At 37.3% G+C, this 19,243-nt stretch overlaps 1 protein-coding gene across 1 annotated transcript in view; it reads right to left on the bottom strand.

Moving 5' to 3' along the window:
- Nucleotides 1-474: 474 nt before the first annotated feature.
- LOC140234184 (uncharacterized) overlaps nt 475-19,243 on the bottom strand; it is a 32,764-nt gene continuing 13,995 nt past the window's right edge. The window contains exons 7-20 of the mRNA XM_072314253.1: nt 16,702-16,907; nt 16,172-16,319; nt 14,529-14,654; nt 13,468-13,676; nt 12,529-12,676; nt 10,086-10,243; nt 8,105-8,287; nt 7,183-7,330; nt 6,003-6,337; nt 5,005-5,152; nt 4,229-4,413; nt 2,532-2,687; nt 1,332-1,479; nt 475-629 (exon numbers count right to left, since the gene is read on the bottom strand). Coding sequence (XP_072170354.1) covers nt 625-629; nt 1,332-1,479; nt 2,532-2,687; nt 4,229-4,413; nt 5,005-5,152; nt 6,003-6,337; nt 7,183-7,330; nt 8,105-8,287; nt 10,086-10,243; nt 12,529-12,676; nt 13,468-13,676; nt 14,529-14,654; nt 16,172-16,319; nt 16,702-16,907 — 2,303 coding nt within the window. The 3' untranslated portion in view covers nt 475-624. The remainder of the gene's footprint in view (nt 630-1,331; nt 1,480-2,531; nt 2,688-4,228; nt 4,414-5,004; nt 5,153-6,002; nt 6,338-7,182; nt 7,331-8,104; nt 8,288-10,085; nt 10,244-12,528; nt 12,677-13,467; nt 13,677-14,528; nt 14,655-16,171; nt 16,320-16,701; nt 16,908-19,243) is intronic.

Below are 19,243 nucleotides of genomic sequence, written 5' to 3'. Positions count from 1 at the left end.
TATAAGAGAACAACTACTTAAAGATAACAACTACTTAATGGATTGATGATACACATTCTCTTTACACAATTCTTTGATATCTATATATAAAGACCATAAACTACACTTAATTACCTGTCCAGCTCTTCCGACTTCCGAGGTTTTTTTCTTTATTATCCTTCTTTCCGGCTCTCCATTGACAGCTAGTACTACAAGGCATTTGCAGTGTTTTACAGTAATGCCATGTTTCTTTCTTCTTTGTTTCAATTTTGTTTATGTATGTATGTGTGCGTGTGTGTGTGTGTGTGTGTGTTTACCCCGTGTCTCGTATTTGCAGTTACTCGAGATTCTACTTTTGTCACCGTTTGTAGAGTAACTTGATATTTTGTTCCCTCGATAGCTTGAGTTGGATAAGACGTCTAATTCTTAATTTTCTTAGATCATAGATAACACACCGAGTCTGGAGTTGCCTGATATTTGTATGTTAATTTGTACTAAAACTACTAATGAATGATTAAGAATAAACGAGGAAGATGAAGATAGCAAATATTCTTGGTAAAGAACTTTTCATTCCAAGACAACCGCGACTTCCTGTCGGGTAAGCGCCCAGGTTTGGTCGATTTCTGCTCACTCACAACTGCCGCATTATTCTAAAAAGATATGGAAAGGAAATAGAAGAAGAATCTTTCAAAAATACCTTTAAATTAACCGAAATATTTATCATTGAAGTCTTTGAACCCTCAATGTTTTGGGAAACCACATACAAGACATGCACGGAGGGTTCTTATCAGTTAAACAAATACAGTGTTACAATTTTGTGTTTTCCTTTTTAACATAGGTAATTATGTAATTTTGATTCTTTGTAATGAATCAAGATGCGTTTTTGTTTTTGGCTGAATGATTCAAATGTTTTTCATCTTTTTATTTTCTTTTCGTTTGTTGTGTTTTTTTTTTCTATCAAGTGGAAGAGTATTTTGTCTGCCTCTTGTCGAACTTAAGATTCGAAATAAATTCCAAATAGTCACGTTTTGAATGGGTTACATGCGTTTTAATGCGTTGAATGCGTTTTAAACGCGAAATGGTTCGATTTTTTTAAGAGTTAAAGCCGAGAGCTCATTCTGTAAAGTATGTAAAAATGCGTTAATTCATTTCGGACAACTTTTTTTTTTGTGTGTGAGTTTCTGACTTGGGCAGTCACATATAGAAACCGTTTTGTTTTCACCAGATTGAGAATATAGATAGCCACATTATAGTGACATATCCTAGCCAAAATCTAGTATCAAAAAACTCTTGGCAACTTTTGTTTGCTATGTTTCTTGAAAGTATTGTGCTATCCCAGTCTTTGTACTAACCGTGCACTGGACCTTCTCCGTACAGTTCCATGCGCATGCTGATGTGGCCATTCCAGGTCAAAGGCAAAATGCGCACGTACTGACAGATGACTGGTACTGGAAGCTGGTTGGTCACAATGGTGTTGCGATCCGAGTTTCCTGTGAAGATCTTAATTTCAAAGTAAACACGAGAAGAAAAATGGAAAGATTTAGAAAAAATCAGCTCACCATGTTATGGACATTTCCATAGCCCTCATCAAAGCAGTCAGCCATTATTTCAAGATATGATGCAGCAAAACTGTGTTACACCAGAATAACTAAGTATAAGAAAGGCAATTGTATGGATGATAAATTTGGGATCATGGTTTATGCTTCGTCGTAAAAAAAGATGTTATGAATATGTTTGGTACAATAGCAGTTATGTCACTGTACTTATTTGTCCTTAATATCTGGATTTCAAGGCAGCAATGCTTTGATATTAGGATGCTGTAAGAAAGCTTTATCAAGATAATTCTACGAAGCATCATTTTGCGATAAAGAGTGAATACTCAATCGACATCTTGACATGCAGAGAGTTAAGGGGACAGATCGAATGGTCTCTCGTTATGTCTTTTAAAAACCAAAAAGTATACATGAAGGGTAATTGCTCTTTAAATTTACTGTACTGTCACGTCCGGAGCTTCATTTTCCAACGACGACGGATAATTATCTCAACCAAAGTTAGATTTTCTTGATTTTTTTTGTTTTTTTTTATTTTGTTTGTTGTTGTTTTTTTTTTACTGATGTGTTCTTCAAAAAATTCTTGCATACACTGAACCCGAAAATCTGACAATGTCTTGCTACCAGTAAGCAGTTGTAAAGAGGTATATAAGGTTTACCATTTGGAGCGTTGATTTAAAGAAAAAAAAAAGTTAATCACATTTATCACATGTGATGCATGATGTGCAGGCAGTTGTATTACAAAACATACTACCATAAGATTGCAATAAAGCTTGAAATATGAGGAGATATCAACATTTTTCTCAATAAATGTAGATGGTTTGGTCTAGAAACAATTTTATCATAATAACTGTTCACATTTTGTATATTTGACATACGTAAGATTGATTATACTGATCATGCTGATAATCTTTTTTACATTGGTTGCTTGGAGCATTTCGAAGCACTGAAGTTGGGTTTTTGCTTTATCTGGAAATGGGAAATGATGCCTTAAATCCTCACCCTGTCTGCCCCGGGATTGGTACAGATTCCCTGAACAACGTCAAAGGTTGTTCCATCCAAACTGCAAGCCACCTTGTAGGTTCGTACCCACTGACTGACGTCCTGGCGTCCCTGAGTAGCCACGGCAACGACGCGGTAGGGGGTCAAGAAGTCCACCTGTGGGGCATTGGGGGATAGGAGGGGGAAAAGTAATAATTTTTCAAATGTGATCGTCGAACTCCTAATGTCATGTATGATCGAGGGAGGTTTTCATGCATCCATCTCACATAGTTCATTTTTTTTTTTTTTATTTGGCATATTCGCAAGATGTGACCGTGCATCACATGACCAACCAAAAGTCGCATGCACGACATCCTGGTTTTACCGGAGAAATCAAAATAAGTGAAAAGGACCAACGTAGTTAATCTCGACTTTTTTATCTGTTTAAAAAGAAATGATATTTACAAAATGGAGTTTGATATTATAAAGCAATTAGAAAATCGAGTTAAAACACTTTTGTATATTCTTTTTTTTTATTTTGTAGAATAGTGTGATTAGGAATATCGTTATATATCTTATTTTCTTAAAAACCTTGCCTCATTTTTTACTTTCACCTCAATTAACTTTTGAATGGATATTGTTACTGCTTTGAAAGTTGTTATTAGTCGTGAACAGAATGTATCAGTAGATTGGGCATATTTTCAGTTTGACATTAAATCTCTCCATTGTTGTTGCTATGGAGTTTTAAATATTTTTTGTGTGTGTGTTTGTGTGTGTGTGTGTGTGTGTGTGTGTTTTGTGTATTTTGTGATCCCATTCATTGCACTGAGCACGCGTTTGGTAAGATTATGGGCTTGAATAGACCCAAGTAACTTTTCCAGAGTGTGTGCTTTATTTCCAATATTTAGATAAGTCAGAAGAGCCTATGCTATTTGGAAGAGTTACATACCATTTTAAGGATTAAAGTATGTTCTTGTAAAATCCGTATTAACTATTATGGTGACCTCTTTCTTTTGTGATGCAGGATCATAAATGACACAAACTGACACACAGACCGATTTGGAAGATAACAATCAATGAGTTATCAACTAACATGAAATCGAAAGCGAGACACCAAGTAAATGCAAAAAAGAAAGAATGTCAGTCACAAAAATACGCATATAAACTCAGTTGGAATGCAGCTTGAGCGGGTGAGATTTAATTAACCATGTGGTCTACCAATAACTCGCTTTATGAGTGTGGTTGGTATTTCAGCAACAAGTGATCTGATCAGGATGGGCAGGGTACGCTAGGTATATTGTGGAAATGATCTTAAAACAAAAAGCAAAACAAATTAACGACATTGTTTTACTGTAAATTTTACATTCACTTCACATTATTGTATTTTTTGTATTGATTTGAGGTATTTATCTTTGTTGTTGCAGGTGCCATTGCAATAAAATCGTCATTAATTTACTTTAGCATCATTGTGCAAATAAATAAATAAATAAATAAATAAATAAAACTACTAAAACTTTTTGATTCAGGCTGACAAGAAAAATGACCGTATTAAAAAAAAAAAAAAAAAAGAAAGGAAGTTGCCGTGATAGCATTCCTATTATTTCGCAAACACTTCTTACCAAACCGTTTGTTACACGATCAAGGCAATTCGTTTTAATTTAAGAGCATCATAGTGTACATAATCACAGAGCCATACTACAAAACTAAATATCAATTACCTGTATCCACTGGTTAACATTGTTATGACGAGCCGACCACGCTCCTCTCAGATTCCCCACACGGGCCAGGTTCAGTCGGCATCTTTTCGGCCCGTGATCTGCGTCATATTCACTTGATGCAGACAGCTGAGAGTCGGAGACGACATTACTCTCCAGGCCTAAAGGAACTATGTCCTTTAAAATATCTGTGAGAAAAATAAAATACAATCGATTCAAGTGATTTCTTCCATGCTACTTCTAGCATTATGCTCTTGTACTTTTTGAATAATTTTTCTTTATTTCAAAAAACAAAGATTACAAAATAAACTGTGACTCACCAGCTCGAACAGCCACGAAGAGAAGGCCAAAATAAAATGTCCTTTGTTCTAGTCTCAAAAAAGAGGATTTCTACATAACTTGTTAATATTGGACCATCTTGATCGGTTCAATGATCAGGATAACTTGGACATGTCCTGAAAAATAAATTTGAAATCATATGATATTCTATTCGTAGTGAAAACAGCGGATGTCAGAAAAAAAAAGAGGATAAAAAGGTTTTATTCGGTTTTATTTGAAAACGTCAACTTCTGAGATTAGGTCGTAAAAGGATTAATCTTTCAGATATTTCAGGCAGGTTCCAGGAAAGGCAAACTAAAACAACAGCAACAATAACAATACAAAAAAAAAAAAATGAGTCCGTCAAACAAAATGACTTATTTTGGTCTATGACAGAGAATTCTATTCTGCAACTTTCTGTGGATTTTGACCTAGGGGGTCCCAATTTTAAATGTCCTTACCAGCGACTGGACCTGCTCCAAGAAGCTCAACTCTCATGCTGATGTGGCCTAGCCATTCGTGAGGGCGGAAGCGCACGAAACGTGTGGTCAGTGGCGGAGAAAATAGGTTGGTCACCTCGGTTGTGCGATCGCTGTTTCCATCAAAAACCTTTAGAAAGAGTTATGTCATGATGTTTAAAAAGAAGTGGATTGTTTAATTTGTTTTTGTTTTAGTTCTTTCTATTTTTGTATTTAAATATGCCTACAGGAATGTATAGACGCACCTATCTCAGTTTATTGAAAATCGAAATAAAAAAGAACTGAATATAAACGATTAAATGTAAATGTTAAGAAGACACGAAATGTTCTACTGTAAAAAGAACGGTCGAGGATTTTTTTTTGTAAATTATTCGAAATGTTCGTCTTTCACCGTACAAGACGAAATTTGAGCCATGTCTTTCTCTTTTTCTTTGTCTCCGCTCGTTACGAATGCGCATGACGAATCGTGGGTATGAATAGTAATTCTGGTGCATAATTGCTAAGATGCGATAAAATGTCGATCATCCCATGACGAAAATCGTACCCGGAATTACAATGCGAATATCCATCGCGTTGAAAGAATAACTGAGAGGTAAACCTGCAGTATATCTTTAAAAACAAAATCAGGGTATTAACCTAGTTCATGTAATTTTGCAAAGTTTGCAATTTCCAGGACTTCATGTATATAGGGTTATTTCTGCTCGAAATTTCATCCTCTCAGTACGGAATTCACCGCAGGAGCTGCAACAACAACAAAAATAAGCAGCTGGTAATTCAATGTCCTCTCCTACGGCACCATATACAAGATGGAGCAAGAGGCAAATGAATACAGAAATATGATATAATAATACTAAAGCGAGAGAGCGAGAAAGAGAGTGTTTGCTTGTGTGTGTGTGTGTGTGTGTGTGTGTGTGTGAGCGCGAGATGGAGAGAGAGATAGGAATAAGGGAATGGGTGTGACGATAAATGCAACTAGGCACCTTGTCTTGGGGAGGCAACCCGTTATCCTTTACCACCGTCCAATCTTGGCCATTCAAGCTGTGTTCGACCTTAAAGGACGTCACCCATTGGTTTGCGTCAGCTCGACCCTGCGTAATGACCCCAGTCACTCGGTAGAGGCCGCGCAGGTTAACCTGCAGGTATTGGGAATGGTCGTTGATCTGTGCGGACCAGCCTCCCTTCCTGGCCCCTTGCAGTGGCAGATTCAGGCGACCGCGTGCCGCGTTGTGGTTACCGTCAAAAACGGTAGAGGCGGACATCGCGGTATCAGGGATCCGGTAATCTTCCACGCCTAGCTTTTTACTCGCTTCAACCACTAATTGATGTAAAACAGATAACGCAAAAAGAAAAGAAGAAAAAAGAAACCGTAATGATGACTTCCCTTGTGTACGGAGGCGACTTCCTATATCAAATTAACGTTAAAAGATGCAATCTCAAGTATTGATATTAAAACCAGTACATGGTACCCACACATGTGACAATGGGATCACAACCGATTCATTTATGTGGGTTCTTGCAACCGACTTTAGAAGATCTTTTCAGTTGTGAAAACTTGTGTGTTTCTTTAGATAAATGAATAGATATATGAATAAAGAAATTATCAAATAAATATATGAATATATCATGATATCAGCTATGAACATACACTTTTGATAGTTATATCATAAAAGTGTAGATATTTATACATGTATGTAACCGGGAACAGGAGTAGCTGGAGTGATTAAATGCAAAAGTAGATGAAGTAATTCGTATCGATATTATGTACACTTATATGAGATTAAGAATGCATTATTTCTTATCTTAACATTTCCTGTTATGTAACGAGTGCAGTATAATTGGAAATATATTTTCCCTATCTGATGACGGCCTTACTATAAAAACGTGAAAGTGCTGTTTATCTGTTTTGCCTTTACACGTTTGAGATACATACCTGTATCTTTAAGGTTATTATTATGTCTATGCAAAGAGATTACAAAAAACTATGGCATTTTTTGTTTTTTTTTTTCTTAATCCGAACACTGATTTTTTAATGAATAAAGTATATTTCAAAAATACATATAGGGTATGCAGTCATTTCTCAACTTTGCATTTTTTTTCTTAGCAACGGCGAGAACAATGTTACTTTAAACAACAAAAGCTGCAGAAAAAAAATGCTCTTACAGGTGAACGGTCCCTCGCCAACCAGCTCCCACCTCATGCTAATGTGATTGTGCCAAGATTGCGGATGCAGCCGGAAAAATCGTGCCGTCACTGGCGGGCTAATGCTGTTTTGTACCGGACTGTTCCTGTCGTAGTTGCCTTGGAAGACCTGCAAATCATGAAGTTCACTTCAGTTTTTTACAGTTTAGCCTGTTTCTCGATATAAAAATCACGCCCATCATAAGGCGACCCACCTAAGAAGGCTTATGGATATACAGCATAAGCCATACAAGCATGATGTTATTATACCTATTTCGAGTAATACTAGTGATGAAAATAGAATACCGTGCTCCTGCCAAAAGTAAAGTAAACGTCCCTTCAATTTCTGGACTGTTTTGTTATGTATTCTACTATTCGTATATTATTTGCTTACTCACATTTTCAAAGATGTGTTGTCTTGAAATTAACTTTGGTTAGTCTTAAAAAATTGATTTTTTATTACACACACGCCAATTGATTGTATGCGTATCAAGTTCGAGTTTCATAACTCTTTTTTTTTTTCAGTTAAGCTTCGACTGTGTTGTTTGCATAAGATTATGACCTCTCCTGAAATTAGTTTGCATATGAGGTGAAGCATTCCTTTAAGCTTTTATTCGTATTATCCATGTCTTACTGATATGAGAGTGACCGAATTTCTTATGTCACTCATAAAAACTGCGTTTCAACTTGTCCTCTCTTCATTCTTTAATGTCCATAACTCCATCTTTATTAGCCAAAGAAATTATAGGCAGAAAACTTCGTAGAATACTTCACACATACCTATACATTCATTCATGAAACGGTATCATCATTACCATGGGGATTTCTGATGATAAAGACATATTCCCCCCCCCCCCCAAAAAAAAAAAAAGAAAAAGAAAGAGAAACAAGAACATTACTAGACCTGGTCTTCGTTGCAATCAGTCACAAAAGTCCAGTCTTTGCCGTCTATGCTGTAAGATATTTTATACGACGTCACCCACTGGTTAAAGTTCGTTGATGATTCATGCCTCCCTTGCGTGATCACGCCCGTCACTTCAAAGGCAGAGCAAAGGTCAACTTGGATCCACTGATCAGCATTATTTACCTGCAATGTTAGGAACACATTTTTTTCCAGTACATTTTCAGTGATAGAAAGTATTATTCAAATAATACATGAAATCGAAATTGTATTTTGTATCAAAAATGTATCCTCTTGTGATTAGTTGAAAGGGCGTCGCGTGATTATAAATATATCAGCTATGTTTAAATGTCGGCATGTTTGACACTCCTTAGGGTACTCTTTGCAAACTGAAGTTACTTCTTTGACGCCATTTCGTAAATATTATGCTACATGTGTATTTGCAAAATGATATCACAAAGCAGTTCTGAAATTGTGCGCATATTTGCACCGTCACACTGTGAATAGCAACAATGTCAATCAAAACAACTGCGACAAGACAAAGCAATTCTGATATCGCGCACTGCTTCGAAGTTTCACTTTGTGAGATGTGATAATATCTAACAAAACGATTGTGACATCACGAAGAAGTTCTGACATCGTGACGCGCGCTGATTCTTAGGGTCAGTATATAGAATCCTTTTACAACATTGCATCCATCACGAGTCATAACTCCATCCCTTCGCATAACTCCATGCATCCCTCCATTTACGCCTCGGTGCCTCCGAAAAGAAATACCACGGTTCACTGAGGAGCTGGGGCTTTTCAGTTAAAAGGTCTTTTGGAGTCAGCTCTGCCAATAGTTTTAACCAGAAACTCTCATGGCAAATTTTATTCGAATACAGTACTCTCCACATAATCGGGTAGGCTCGGGCAGAGCGTTTCTTACCCGATTAAGCGGAGTACCCGACTAACAGAAGAACACGTCTCATTCACAAATGACACACACAATGTGTATGTACATGCATTTTACACTGCACCAAACACCTACACTGTATGCTTAACAAGCGTGCTTGCACGGCACATTATACATACCTTCCAATAACACTTGCTCAGTCACGAGCAATAATTTACAGTCTTTTATGAACAAATACGTCTTCAGAAAACTTCGTCGTTTGACTATAGACTCCTCGCTAACACGCAGGCGTTTTCCGAAATGAACACATCTTTTTGCGTGCAATTATAGTCACGTAGAACGTAGGGTTACTTTTCGAGAAGTGACTGCATGGGGAATAGTAGAATTATGAAGCTGGTGCATGGCCTGCTTTTCGTTGCAAACTTCAAGGGAGGAGCGCAAGTGTGATCAACTTTTGTCTGTCTATGCAGTTGTGAGTGCCAGCCACATGTGTAATGTTCGTTTACGTGTGGCAAGTCGGTACACATGTGTTTGCATGATAAATCACTCCCCAAATGATCGGCCTTGTTTGCAAATTAAGTAGAGAAATCGATTAGTAGTGGAAAATTTGACATTCATGATTTCAGTGTTTATCTGCGATAAAATATTGGTAAAAATTAAATAAGAAGAAAATTATTTACCCATTTATGCCGAGAGGCAACCCGATTATCAAGTAATTTTAATGTGTATTGCAACTAATTTTGAAATTACTACCCATTTATACGGAGTACCCGTTTAAAAGCGATACCCGATTACGCGGAGTGTACTGTACTATAATCGCTCATATTATAGTGCATAAACATAAATCATTAAAGTGAATTAAAAAGTTTTCGTGAGGAGCTAATACGTGTTGTTGTTTTTTTGACCATGCAAGGTCTTCGTAAAAAGTATATACATTTAGTCTATATGCCCATATGCCAATGCATTCATCATTTATACGACACATTGTATATTATATATTTGCTGTATGCATTTATTAACATTAATCGACGTTATGAAATATATGTAACATTGTTATTGTAATTGCCATATCATTTCACACCAGCTTACCCGAGCTGACCATGATCCCACTCGGCCAGAGATTTGGGGTTGGTTTAGCCGAGAGCCAGCTACGTCATGATTGCTGCGACCGTAGCTGGATGATGCCGAGAGGCTGGTGAGTGCGATCCGGCCGTCTTCGATACCGAGTTTAGCCGCAACTGGCACCACTATTGATTTCAGGTAATTGAGGGCGAAATATACTTCCAACTAAATCAAGCTGACTTTTACAAACTACGATCTTTGTAAAATTGAATGAAACGGGAGGAATTCCTTGAAAATCACACATATAGAATATGTTTCGATTTATTATCATTATTGTTTTTGATATTGGAATTCTTTTCACAGAAAATACCTACATGTGCCACGTTGGCATACCCGACGGTGTACATACTCTGCTTAAACGCACAAACCCGCCCGAACTGATCGATAAATCGCCAAATGCGTCGGCACAATGAAAGCATTAATTCTCGCAATTTCATTTCTGTTGGAGTCATGTAGCTTGCTTTTTGTGTTGGCGATTGACTATCAAGGGGTGTTCCGAAGTTTCTGTCACTAGTGTTCTGTGCGAAAGTGATGCCTCTGCAATAATGCAGATACTGGTCATTTGAGGAAAGAAAATCATAGATAAGTCAAACAATTTACATCAAAGCAAAGCTTGGTATTTTCTCTACAACTTTGCTCATTGCATGTCCAGGTTAACAAAAATCAAAGCTGCATGGCTTTGAAAAAATAGAATATCATTATTTTCCCAAAGCATGAGTATGTTGTTGTCTCAGAATAATGTGGCACACAGAGGGTTTACACTATAGGCACATAAATAATTAAATATCCAATGGACCTACACACGTGTATTCTTTTTTTTTTTTTTTTTTTCGTTGGTTGTAAACAATGCCTTTACTTTCATCTTGCGATAATGTTACAGTACTTTGTCATTAAAACAGCTCGACTAACACATTTATTTCTTACTTCTGGCAAAGTTTAATACACTGTGCGTATATTTGATATAATTCTTGAGGTCAAATACAAAGGTCTTTAAGTTCTAGAATTATAACAGTTCCACCAAGTTCAACATCAGCTGTCAATGCATAGTGTAGTTTTCGGTTAAGAAGGTGATACTCAGGTTTCCAATGATCTTTTGTGTGTGTGTGTGAGATAGTGAAAAACCTCTTACGAAATATGAAGGAAAAAAACCCCGATAATTTCAAGAGGGATTTTAAGTTAAATAATCGATGGATATTGCTTTTGAATTGGCTGAGATATCCAAAACAAAGGGAATCATAATCAAACATTAAAACAATGGGACCCGCTTTTTTTTTTAGGCTCGCTTTGTTTTATTTTGTTCTGGGATATCTCAGCCATTTCAAAAGCAATTTTTTATCAAATAAATTGTGAATTCCACTTAAAATTGTTTGACCTGTAACATTTAATACTATTATTTCTAACTATCTCGCCAAAAGTTAAAAGCTGAACCTTTATCTCAGACCATCTCTTTAACGCCTAGTTTCTAAAGAAAAAAAAAATCGAACGTTTAACTAAACCGACATTTGTTTAATGATATAGTGGCATCAAAAACTGCATTAAAGCACCTTAAAGGGCACGCAATACCCGACGTCGTGTGAAATCTAATCATTGTGAAAAGCAAAGCAGTATAATCATACATTGCTCAAGTAGCGTATAAAAATTCCATTTGCAGTGAATGAATGGTTACCATTATCTTTATTTCTGCTAGCACCTACATTTTTGTTACTATCATCACTGCATCACATATAATCACCATTTTTTAAGCTCAAGATCAAATTTACTTTGGTTTTCACACTAACATTACACACATCTTACTTTCTTCAGTGACAGAAATAATGCATGCAAATTTGTACAAAGTTAACTGTAATTGAGACCTTACAGTAACGACATAGTTTGATGAATGCTGCGGTAATCAAAGTGAAATGTCAATAATACACATTGCATTGTTACGACAATTTTAATTCTGACTCTTGTATCAAGTTTCAGGATAAAACACGCACACGCACACAGACACACAGACACACACAGTGGCTGAACCAGGAATTTTAAGAGGAGGGGGTAGCGCAAAAGATACATGTGGTGCCATTTTCGGGTTTAATCAACCGGATTTCATCGGCTGACAAACACACAAACACACACACACACACACACACACACACACACACAAATAATAATGATAATAAAAAGATTTTAGCGCAATTTTTTGGTGCCGCTACTAAATATTGGCTGACAAAGATGGCTTCTATTAAAAAAAAAAAGATAAATGAATAAAAGGGGGTATGGGAGGTTGAAGCACACGCGCACCCTCTCATTTTTTTTTTCTTTTCACTGCTTTTATTTTCCAGAAAAAGTCAGGAGTTGCGCCCCACCCCCCCCCCCCAAAAAAAAAGAAAATGGATTCGCTAATTCACATACGTAGCATTTATCTCACCGTTAATTGGCCCGTCACCAAGCAACTCGAAACGCATGCTGATGTGGCCATACCAGGTGAATGGCAAAATTCGGACGTAGCGGGCAGTAACCGGCATTGACAGTGTATTGACAACAAGACTATTCCTGTCGGTGTTTCCAGGGAATATCTGAATTAAAAAAAAAAAAAAATGTAGGAACAAACAAACACAAGTGCAAGGTTAATACGTAGGATACTTTTGGATAAGATATGTAGGTACCCTGTCATTTTAAGTCACGGGTAAAGTCTTGGAAGAGAGAAATATTGCATTGTGTATACCCCAGCTAGTATCGACTGAAGATTCCATGAATATCATAGCCGACTGTTCCGGAAGGAGTCGCAATATTACTCTCATTTCGACAATTTTCGAAGTTATGTGATATCTATTTGCATGTTTTTGTTTGACTTTTATAAGTTTTGCAAGCCTATTAAGACTTTATCAAGAGAATGGTATGTCACAGACTTAATTCTGACATACTTTTTTGAAATTCTGACATTTTTTTTTTTTTTTTTTTTTTTTTTTTTAGTGGGAAGGGGGCTGATTATAATCATATCCAACCGGAAGTAGTCATGCATTTTGTCGGTCATCAAAATGTAATAAATAATGAAAATATGACATTCCCTTCTGAACCTGTTCACTGCATTGTCCATGGGGGAATTGGTCTCGCGTTCTGGTGGTGACGTAGCCGTATCAATCATGCCGATGAGCTAATTTTTGTGGGCGGGGCATAAACTGGTTGTATATCAACGTCTCGTGTCAAAAGACAAGCCGTACATTTTCACATAGATTGTTTTTTGGTTGTTGTTGTTGTTGTTTTTTTTTTTCTGCAGACCTCGTTTTCAAGTCCAGCTACGAAATGAGCATGAAATTTTACATATGTATCATTACATAGGTCCTTTAAAGAGTGGAGTCAGCCGTACCCGAGGTTGTGTATTGTCCCCGATAACATCCAGTAAAGTTGTCCCGCCGTCCGGCCTGTACTGCAGTTTGTAGCTCATCACCCACTGGTCAAGATCGGATCTACCCTGGGTAATAACTCCGTGGAGCTCATAGTCGGTACCTAGATCGACTTGGATCCACTGGACGTGGTCGTTTATTTGCGCTGACCAGGCTCCCGTCTGCCCTCCACCTGATATTCAGATTGCAAGGTGAAATCAGAATAGATAAAGTCTTATTATTTCTTCTTCTTCTTCGTCTTCTTTTCTCATTGAGGAACACCGCCCCCCCCCCAAAAAAAAAAGAAAATCAATCAATCAATAACAAGACAAGACAAAACAAACATAAAACAAAACAACAGACAAGTTGTACAAGGACAAGCTTGATTAGATACATTATGATTATTCATCAGAATCGTTTTAAATTCAGAAATTTACCATTATGTTTGTCCGTGCGTAAACAGAAAATAGTTATTACATTCCAATTTAAGTAAGATAATATGCTATACATGCATGGAAAGAAAAAAAATGATTTATGTCCGTCCTACTTGCTTAAAGTGATAGTACAATTTAGGCTGAGGTGAGGGTTTAGCCTTTTGCTTTTTTGTCAAAATACATAAAACTACTTTCCTTAGCATACGATTCTAGGAGAACTTCAAAATCTTTTATGATGAAAATTAGTTTTGGAGTGACTGTGATATACAAAAAAAAAAAGTAAAACAAAGCAATCCTAATGAAAGATGGGTCTCGATCACATATTACTATTGAATTGTATCTCAGCCATTTCAAAACCAATTTTCATAAAAAAGAATGTGATTTCCTTTAACAATATTATAATTTCGTTATGCTCTTTCATACTCTATAAGAGGTTTCTCACTTTCTCAAAAAATCATCAAAAACGCTTGAAACAGGTAGGCCCATCTCAATCGAAACTGCACCATCCCTTTCATCTTCAGAAAACAATTTTAATGATCCAAGTAGGTCTACACTTGAAGATATCAGACAAAGCAAAGATGACGAGTGAGGTTAGGGGACAGGGTACATACCGGCAACTTGGTTAAGTCTGGCTCTGTTGACACAGTGATTCGCATTGAAGCATGTACTCGAAGACAACATGGCGTCCGTGATCCTTCCGCTTTCCATACCGAGCTTGATGGGTTCGAAGCGTTGACCTGCGAGCACGACGGTAACCAAAAAAAAAAAAAAATAATTATTATTATTATTATAACGATCAGACCACGGCGACATTTCCCATTTCATGTCATAGTTATGCGTACTTTCATTCCAAGAGCATCACTGCAAAAATGCTAAGGAATGAACTTTTCGTGTTTACGACTAAGATTAAAAATTGATCTATTTTAAATTAAGGCATTCATCCTCGGTATATCAAATTTTGATATCACAAAATCAATAGATATTCCATGGTGACTAGAAGTTGTCACTCTGTGCATTTTTTTCTACGTTCTCCCTGTTTAGCTGAAGAGCGAAGTCCACTGTGAAATCATGTTGGCGTGAAGTATCAGACATCATTCTCGCCAATATGTGATGTGTCAAGTGTAGAATAGATTCACTGTACATTTGGATGTACAGGGACAGGTATGACCCCATTCAGAGTCATGAATTGGGTCAGGGTGACCCCATTCCAGGTCTTCATGACCAAATCTCAAGTCAATTTTTTTTTTTTTTTTTTTTTTTTTTTTTTTTTTACCAGAGCGGGGTGTGACCCCCAACGAATCTTTCCGGGTCAGTTCTAACCCGGATTTTTAAAGTTGTACAGCAATCCTGTTCAGGAAAATAGGCAATGGGAATACATGCATTATCTTACAAGCTGCAGCCAGCTGCTAGATTTTAGAATTCTATAGATAATAATTTTTCATGTGACTTGCACTCCGCACGTTAACGATCTGAAGACACTCATGTTTGGAAAAATGCAATCTCACAAATTCTGAAATCCATCGGGTAAACATTTAGACTAACAAACAGATAGTCAACGTGACCAACTGGTTACTTTACTGTTATTCAATAAGACTACTGTTCTAGTAACTGATAAATTGCCGAAGTAGATATAACCTGAGTGGTTGGAGCCAAAGGAAGAGTCAGACATATTAGTAATTAAACAAAGTGGATAATATTAAATGAGCTGGGGTCAGACGAATATGTGCTTACACAATGTGTTCATAGACCGAATGGAAATAGACTAAATGCAGTGGCGGATCCAGAGGGGGCGCAAGAGGCGCACGCCCCCTTTGTTTATCGTTAAGAAGAAAAAAATGAAGAGAAACAAAAAAAAAAAATGAAATGAAACCCGGAAGTGTCGCCAGAAATATTAGTTGCGCCCCCCCTTTTACGGAATTCCTGGATCCGCCCCTGCAATGGATCTGGTATTGAAGTAGACAAACTGGTAATGAGGCTAAGTGGCAAAAGGACTATTCAAATTGTAACTAGACAAACTGGTTTTAGACGAAATGGGATCAGACCATGCTCGTCGAGATTAAACGGGTATTAGACGAAGGGGGAGAACACCAGATCATAAATTACCTGTGCGTATGTGTAGCTTAAACTGGTATGAAAGAAAGAAGTCTCTTAACTTATAATGCATTTGCAATTATATAAAATCCTTTGCTAAATCCCCTGTGGTACAAATGTACGGTTTTCTTACAGTTTTATGAACTTTCCTTATACTCATTACCTCCGACAGGGCCCTTGCCAAGTAATTCAAACCGCATGCTGATGTGATTGTTCCAAGTTGCTGGGAGAATGCGGATAAATCGGGCAAGAACCGATCTCGCAAAGCGGTTTGTTACCTTCGTGTTGCGGTCTGTGTTCGCTGTAAATGTCTAATAGAAAAGAAAAATGTGAAGCCGGTCATTTATTGCAATAACTTGATACTGAAATCATTCAAAACAATGAGTAACGACACTTTGTTTGTTATTATAGTCTGTTCAACATTGGTAGTATACTTTCCGTCTCTCTCTCTCTCTCTCAGGTAGGCCTACACACGCGCACACACACACACGGGCACAGACACAGACACAAACAAGCACACGAAAACACCCATGTAGAGTATGAAGTGGTGGGCAGAGTCACAAACAAGTTACAAGTACTCATTCCAAATAGCAAATGTGTCGCAAGGCATCTTAAGATCAAATTCCCCCCCCCCCCCCCAACTATCAAATGAGACAGGAAAGAGAGGTAACATGTACAAGGCCAAAATCTTACCTTTGCATCTCCATTGCAGTCCAAGATAGGAGTGAAAGTATTTCCGTCCTCGCTGTAGGAAACTGTATAAGTCCTTACCCATTGATCGTAATCCTGCCGACCCTGTGAGATGATGCCTGTCACCAAGTAAAACCTGTTCAGGTCCACTTGGATCCATTGGTTAACATTATTGACTCTGGCGGACCAGGCACCTGTCTTTCCACCCCCTGTTGCACACACCAACAACAACAACAAAAAAGACAAACAAAAAAATGAGCAAGGACACTAATTCAAATATATACAAAAGTAACAATTCAAAACAAAACATATGGGAGAAAAATAAAAAACGGCACAGTCAGTCGTCACGCCGTATGCAAATTAGGCATAATGAGGTTCGGTGTGCCAGTGTTTACTCGATGCGCATGACCGTCTCGCGAATGTGAGGTTTCACGGGATTTTGCGAGACTCTGTACAAGCTCCAATACAGTTGCAATGCAGTTAGCGCTAGTGGATACGATCTCGACATGGTGGGGTGAGTCCAATTACCCGTTTCGTACTCTTCATTTTGATATAAAATTTGTCCATACTTAAAAATATTTTCAATGTTTAATCTCTCGTTAAATCTACCTTATATTTTGATCGTAGTTTTGATGTATTCGAAACATAAACCTCTATTTTGCTGGATCCTGGCTGGTATACAACTTTTTATACTCTATTTTTTTTTTTTTTTAATTCGGCAGAGAAAGCATGTACCGATACAATATCTGTAAGTTACTAAAAAATTCGTTTAAAAACTGACTAAAAAGAGACTTGCACCGGGAAGTTGCGATCGCCGAAGTCGAGATTTTTTCCTACATATGGCGCGAAGCTTGGCGTGCCCTTGCATGTATTTTGTTTGCATTCATAATACAGAGCTGCCAACATTGAAATGCAATTATCAGGGAGATTGCTCAATGATATGCTTCTGATTCGATGCTGGTTTATAATTGTTCATTTCCAGAGAGTCTTCTGTGAAATCGGGAGGTCCCCCCCCCCCCCCCCAGAAAAAAAAGAAGGGGAAATTAATATTTTAAATAATCACCCTGAAAAGAAAACGAAACTGCTTGATTTATGAATCCAGGCCTTCGGGCTCTAGAATAATAATGAATAATAACAATAATAATGATAATAATGATAATAATGAATAATAATAATAATAATAATACTAACAATAATATAATGATAATGATAATCATAATAAAAACATGTAGCATGAGTAATAGTTCATCAGATTTGTTAAGATTAACATTCATGCAAATCACCAGTAGTCCCCAGCTGCAGCTTCCAAGTTCCAGTTAAAAAAACAATAAAAAAAAATAAGTGGATAAATCATAATTTAGCGGACATATCATCAAAACCAGAAATAGAATTTGAAGGAGTGAGAATGTCCAAGGAAAAAAAAAAACAGACACAAGGTTATTTTATTTATTAAACCGTAACTGGCAAGACAACTTGATGTAAAACTAAACACGAAAAGAAAATCACAATGGAACATTTCAGAAAAGAAAAGGCATGAGAGACATAGTAACACAAATATTGGTATACGGGACTAAATCCAAGTGTTTTTTTTTTTTTTCTACAACGTGTGAAATTGCTGACGTGCTCGTATCTGCAAGGCGTCAAACAAGTGACAAGTCCATACGAACACAAAGTGGCGATAACGAATCCTTAAATGATTATCTACAAAATTTTGACAGAACATGACAGAATAAACCTATTATAAAATACACGTTTAAGCCGAGTTTCAGTCTTCGAGACCCGACACAGGAAGTAAAAAAACCACAGTATAGTAGACGATGTGATGACGTCATGCGACCGTCGTTTCTGACCAATCACGATCCAGCATTGTACGAAGGTGTGACATACTGTTGTAACTTTGCTGGATCCCATGAGGTATAAAATATAGAGTGACTTGATTTTTCCATATTTTGAAAATAAGATAATCAAGTATCCTACTTATTTAGTTTGAAAGAGATGGAAGGTGGTTAAGAACGTATTTGACCCACTTCTTTCGGGTTTAAATTTCATATTTTCAACGCGTGAAATTACTCGTATTTTTACCCTAATTCCCTTTCCAGTATTATCAAATCATTGTCATTAAATTAGATCTTGAGCTTTTTACTTTCATTTAATGTAAAAATGAGCTGTAAATGTTATGCTGGGGCTGCACAACGATAGCTTAAAAAGAACACTGCGCAGCTAATTATGTATTCATGACCGCTCAGAGCGTGCATACGTCCTCCGCGCTCTGTGCAAGATTCGCACGCCGTGACGACTGACAGGGCAGATATCCCCCAAATCTATCGCCACAAAATGCACGGAAAACAAATCTTAAGCCCCAGTCACATAATGCTCTGCGTCTGGCGTTACGTCCAAAAAAGTCATTTTTTCCGCGGACCCCCGCGGATCCTTTGCCGTCACCAGAAATTTGTACAAAACATGCGAGCCAAAAAATGCGGGCGATACGGACAGATACGACCAGATGCGAATATTTGCGTCAACTTGCGGATATTATTACGAATTG

This window comes from Diadema setosum, chromosome 10 (genome assembly GCF_964275005.1).
Source record: "Diadema setosum chromosome 10, eeDiaSeto1, whole genome shotgun sequence".
In the NCBI taxonomy this organism is placed as follows: domain Eukaryota; kingdom Metazoa; phylum Echinodermata; class Echinoidea; order Diadematoida; family Diadematidae; genus Diadema; species Diadema setosum.
Note: the sequence above shows the minus strand (reverse complement) of the source record. Positions and strands in the feature narration are given on the sequence as shown.